The sequence below is a fragment of the Rhagoletis zephyria genome, unplaced genomic scaffold (assembly GCF_001687245.7).
Source record: "Rhagoletis zephyria isolate East Lansing unplaced genomic scaffold, Rhagoletis_zephyria_1.1 Rzeph_scaffold_27843, whole genome shotgun sequence".
In the NCBI taxonomy this organism is placed as follows: domain Eukaryota; kingdom Metazoa; phylum Arthropoda; class Insecta; order Diptera; family Tephritidae; genus Rhagoletis; species Rhagoletis zephyria.
In genome coordinates, this window is record NW_016184900.1 from 1 (window position 1) to 5070 (window position 5070).

Genomic DNA, 5070 nt, shown 5'->3' on the forward strand with positions numbered 1-5070 from the left:
GAAGGTTAATAGAAATTCTAAATCACGATGTAAACAACAGATACTTTTGCCGAAGAATCTGATTGTAGTTCTTCAGCGAGAGTTCGCTCTTTCCGAGCTTCTGCTGGCAGAAGACGATCTGCGCCTTGATGATGGCCAACTCCGCCTCGATCTCCTCCTCATTGGCGCCGTCCTCTTCGAGAAACTTTCGGCAGGACTCTAAAAGAAAAAGTTGTTGTTGTTGTTTTGTGGTAATCTTTGCTGAACGGTAAACTTACCTTCCGCCTGCTCCAANTGTAGTTCTTCAGCGAGAGTTCGCTCTTTCCGAGCTTCTGCTGGCAGAAGACGATCTGCGCCTTGATGATGGCCAACTCCGCCTCGATCTCCTCCTCATTGGCGCCGTCCTCTTCGAGAAACTTTCGGCAGGACTCTAAAAGAAAAAGTTGTTGTTGTTGTTTTGTGGTAATCTTTGCTGAACGGTAAACTTACCTTCCGCCTGCTCCAACTTCTTCACCGCCGCCTCGTACTGGCCCTTGCCGATGAGGATGCACGCCTTGTTGTAGACGATCTCGTAGGTATTTTCGCTCAGGTCGAGAAAGTCCGCGTCGTTGACGTCGCCAGCCTTCTCCAGCGACAGGCCGGCGAGGACCGCAGTCAGGTTGACGTACCGTTCATCCTCGTAGTCGTCATCGGAATTTTTGATCAGCTCGTTGTAGCTGGCGTAGGACTGCTCGTAGTCCTCGATGCGATACAGCTGAGCAAAAAAGAAAAAGAAAGTCATTACACATCAGGTTTTTAAAAAATCAATCACTTACCGCCTGAATTTTCAACTCACCTCTGGCAAAATCAGCGTTTGCATCGGACAGTTTCAGAGTTTCTAGCGCCTCGTTGACCTGGTTCAGGCGATACTCGCAGTAAGCCTTCTCGAAGTTCAGCGCCAATCTGAAAAACAGGAGTTTACAAGGTAAAAAATCAAAACAAGATAGAAAAATCAACTTACTGCACTTCTTCGCCGGCGCCGGCGCCGCCGCCGGCACCACCACCACCAGTGGCAAAGTGCTCTAACCTGGAAATGAGAAGATTTTAACAAATTTAATATTATGATTCGGATATTGAAAGTAAAACTTACTTTTTAGTGTTGGGACTTTTTAGATAAAAAAAGTTGTTGCGAGCAGCTTGGCTTGGCTGCTCGGAGAGTGAAGAGGAAAAACCTGAGCATTGATAAGCAGTGCACGCTGCTGGGCCGTTCACATAGGTCAGTTCATCGAAAAGAGCAGCGGTTTCCTAGCAGATGGAACAGTGGTCGGCACAGCACCTCTAGTGCCCACATTTGGTGCACTGAGTCAGCAGTAGACTGAATGCTTTCTGCGAACAAAAAAAGTTATGATTTTGTTGCAGTCCCTCTGCACAGCGATTCAGTACGAGGGAGTACGATTTAGCAGCAGGAGCAGCAGCTATGACAGTGGAGTACTCCGGGCTTCGAGATCTGGAAGGAGGAGGTCGAGGTAGTCCCGTGGTCGCCAGTGGCCTGAAGACCAACCTTCGTCGGGTAAGGGTTCGTTCTTGTTGTTTTTATTTTTCTTTTAATTTGCCATATGATTCTTTCTTTTCTAGAAATGGAACACAATCCCGCGCATTCTGCGCTTCTACCTTCTCCTGGGCTCCATCTTCCTGGTGGCCTTCATCTTCGCCTACTCCTACCTCGCCGCCAACACGCCCAAGCTTGAGGATGAGAAGGGCTTTGAAGACCGTCAAGAAGGTGAACTTGTGGGAGAAAAGATTCACCACTACAACAGCAACAACAACAATCAGAAAAACCAGCCCTTGGCCAAGCCAAATCTGCCACAAAAGCAGCCGCCATCAGCTGACAATGAAATCGGCGATGACGATAGAAGCGACAACGAAGACAACAACAACAACAACGACGATGTGGAAAAGAAGAAAAAGGTCGTCGACCCCGATCCGCTGCTCCTTCTGCCTCCCTCGGGCCCTGTTCCCCTGCTGACTTCGGCGGACTTCAAGGCGGCCGCCAGCCGACAGTCGGCCATGCAGAGGCGCATTCAGGCGGCCATTGCTAACTCCTGGGCGGCCTACCGGCGCAGCGCCTGGGGCTACGACCACCTGAAGCCCATCTCGCGGACCGGCCACAACTGGTTCCACATTGGCCTCACCATCCTCGACTCGCTGGACACGCTGCAGATGGCCGGTCTGGAGAAGGGTAAGTGATTGCGTTTACTGCTGTTTCTAAAACGCCATACTTTCAATTCACTTTACTCTACTTCACCAGAATACAAAGAAGGCATCGACTGGGTGAAGAACGACCTCTCCTTTGAGATCTACCAGGAGGTCAACTGCTTCGAGACGACCATCCGCGCCCTGGGCGGCCTCCTCTCCGCCTACCACCTGGCCAGGGGTGATGATGAGGCTGACCAAAGCAGCAGCTCGGCGGTGCTGCTGGAGAAGGCCACCGACCTCGGTGGCCGTCTGGTGCACTGCTTTGACTCGCCCAGCCGGACGGTGCCCTTCAGCGACGTCAACCTGAAGACTCGCGCCCCGAAAGCGCCGCGCTGGTCCACCGACTCCTCGCTCTCCGAGGTGGCCAGCATGCAGCTGGAGATGCGCGACCTCAGTCGGGAGACCGGCACCAAGCTCTTCGAGGAGAAGTCCTTCGCCACGACGAGGCACATTCACGAGCTGGTGCAGTCGCGGGCCGATCCGCTGCTGCCGATGTACATAAGTCCCATAACAGGTGAAGTGTGCGAAAGTGTGCTTTGTTTACATTCTAAAACTAACATTTTGTTTTCATTTTTACAGGTCAGCTGACGAACGCCGTGGTGACGATGGGCGCCCGGGCGGACTCCTACTACGAGTACCTCTTCAAGCAGTACCTGCAGCTGAACCAGGAGAAAGCAGGCGAAGAGGACGCCTCCTTTCTCCTCGACGACTACCTCGCCGCCGTGGCCGCCATCAAGGGGCGACTGATGCGCCGCACCAAGGGCCACCTGGGCCTCGCCTACATCGGCGAGCTCTTTCCCAGCCGCAAGGACGTGGTCAGCCCGAAGATGGACCACCTGGTGTGCTTCTTCTCGGGCACCCTTGCCCTCGGCTACTACCACCACCAGAAGGCCGGTTTCGGCCTTCGAAAGTCACAAGGGGGCGAAGCAGAAGATGCCGGCATGTTTCGAGGCCACCCGGTGGCGGCAGCTGACCAGCTAGCCAGTGCCAACATCTCCTCGGCCGTCTTCGCCGACCACCTGGCGATGGCGGAGGACCTCGCCCGCACCTGCCACTACATGTACAACCTGACGGAGACGGGCCTCTCCCCGGAGATCGCTTACTACGGCACGCTGCCCGACGAGAAGGAGTTCACCGTTCGGCCGGCGGACACGCACAATCTCCTCCGACCGGAGTTCGTCGAGTCGCTCTTCTTCCTCTACCACATCACCGGCAAACCGATCTACCGCGAGTGGGGCCGCCAGGTCTTTGAGGCCTTTGAGCGGTACTCCAAGGTGGGCTCCAACGGCGGCTACACCACCGTCAACGACGTCCGCAATCCGAAGAACGTCCGCCCCAAGGACATGATGGAGTCCTTCTGGATCGCCGAGACGCTCAAGTACCTCTACCTGCTCTTTCTGGACGACCGGGCCATCGTCGACTCGCTGCTCGCCAACTACGTCTTCAACACCGAGGGCCACCTGGTGCTTCGCAGAGGTGGAGCAGTTCACCAGTGACCATCTAACCATGTGATGCAATATTCTTAACTAACACAAAACACACAACTTTATACAACTCCTTGAAACTGTTACCTCCCTATCTTCTTCTTCTCCTTGTTTAGCTCTGCACATTTTCACAACTCCTTCTCTCCTTCTTTTGTACAAAGCGCAAAACTTTACTAATTAATGAAAACAAAAACTGGAAAAAGAGAGACCTTCCCTCTGAACTGAATGGAACATGTGAATGTGGGGGCGTGGTTATTGTTGTTATTACTTGCGTCCGCCCGTCTTCTTCTTCTTCTTCTGCGCCGTGGGCCGCTGCTGACGTGGTCCGGGCTGAGGCGAGGCGATCACCTGTTTTGGAGATGGCTTCATCTCAGGACTGGGGAAAAGAAAGAAGAAAAATAGGAATCAGTGAAATGGTAGTCCACAAAACACAGCACAACAACAACAACTTACGCCTCGCCAATCGCCCCCTGGGTGCCCTTGCCGACGCCCTTCTTGTCCTTCTTCTTGCGGTAGTTGGAGCGCTCGTAGCGAGGCAGCCACCGCTCCGGGTCGGGCGCCTCATTTGGATTGTAGTTCTTCGGGAGGATCCGCTTCTTCTTCTTCTTCTTCTTCTCCTCCTTTTCCTTCTGTTGGTCAGTCGCCTTCTTCGTCTTTGAAGTTGTGGCACCGCCGGCGCCCTCCTTCGGAGTGTCCAGCTTGGTGGACTTCTTCACGTACTTCATGCCCAGCGACCAGTTCTTCGTCTCCAGGTGATCAATGTCCACACTGGAGAGAATCTCCTCGATGGAGGGCAGCTCCTGTTGCAGACTGACAAAAGGTATGAAGGTAAAATGTTAGTTTATGCAAAGCAAAAAGTTCAGATCAACAGATCAACAGAATTACCTCTGCGCCTTGGCGGCATCAAACTGCGAGTAGGCGTTGATCAGCATCGAGGTGACCTTCGGATCCCGCCGCCGGCCCTTCTGGGCGGCGACAATCTTTTCCAGGCACTTGGCCGCCTGCTGCGGCAGGCTCTGGTTCAGGTAGTACTTCGCTGTCTCGCGGTACAGGCTCGCCAGGGTGGCCGGAGGGCTCTGGCGTGGAGGCAGAAATCGAATTAGTAAATAGAACTTCTTTTAAACGCTTACCTTCTTCGCCTCGTGCCACTTGGCGGCCTTCAGCAGCAGCTCCTCAATGGCCTTCTGGTTGCCTTCCTTTTGGTGCAGGAGGTACAGCGTGGAGAGCACCGCCGGCAGGTACAGCGCCTCGGGGGCCAGCTTTTCAGTCAGCGTTTTCGCCGCCCCGCCGAAGTTCTCCGCCTTGATCTGCAGCTGAGCGAGCAGCAGCACCAGCTCCAGCTGACCTGAACTACTTGAGCCTGCTGAAGCTG

General features: G+C 54.0%; 2 protein-coding genes across 2 annotated transcripts; one reads left to right on the forward strand and one right to left on the reverse strand.

The window, feature by feature from the left end:
• Positions 1-257: 257 nt before the first annotated feature.
• LOC108382618 (signal recognition particle subunit SRP72-like) lies at positions 258-1198 on the reverse strand (the record flags this gene model as incomplete). Its single annotated transcript, XM_017638990.1, has 5 exons — positions 1191-1198; positions 980-1045; positions 795-921; positions 469-733; positions 258-409 (listed from the first exon to the last, which is right to left on the reverse strand). Coding segments are annotated over exons 1-5 (618 nt in total), but the record flags the coding sequence as incomplete, so codon positions are not given.
• A 237-nt stretch (positions 1199-1435) lies between these two features.
• LOC108382619 (endoplasmic reticulum mannosyl-oligosaccharide 1,2-alpha-mannosidase-like) lies at positions 1436-3710 on the forward strand. The gene is made up of 4 exons (XM_017638991.1): positions 1436-1528; positions 1594-2197; positions 2267-2743; positions 2794-3710. The coding sequence occupies exons 1-4, from the start codon at positions 1436-1438 to the stop codon at positions 3708-3710; spliced, it is 2091 nt and encodes a 696-aa protein (XP_017494480.1).
• The last annotated feature ends 1360 nt before the right edge of the window (positions 3711-5070 follow it).

Excerpts from the sequence above, each read along its gene's own strand:
- LOC108382619 (XM_017638991.1), top strand. The coding sequence starts at position 1,436 with ATGACAGTGGAGTACTCCGGGCTTCGAGATCTGGAAGGAGGAGGTCGA. Across the intron at positions 2,198-2,266 it reads GATGGCCGGTCTGGAGAAGG|AATACAAAGAAGGCATCGAC; the intron begins GTAAGTGATTGC and ends CTACTTCACCAG. Across the intron at positions 2,744-2,793 it reads AACAGGTGAAGTGTGCGAAA|GTCAGCTGACGAACGCCGTG; the intron begins GTGTGCTTTGTT and ends TCATTTTTACAG.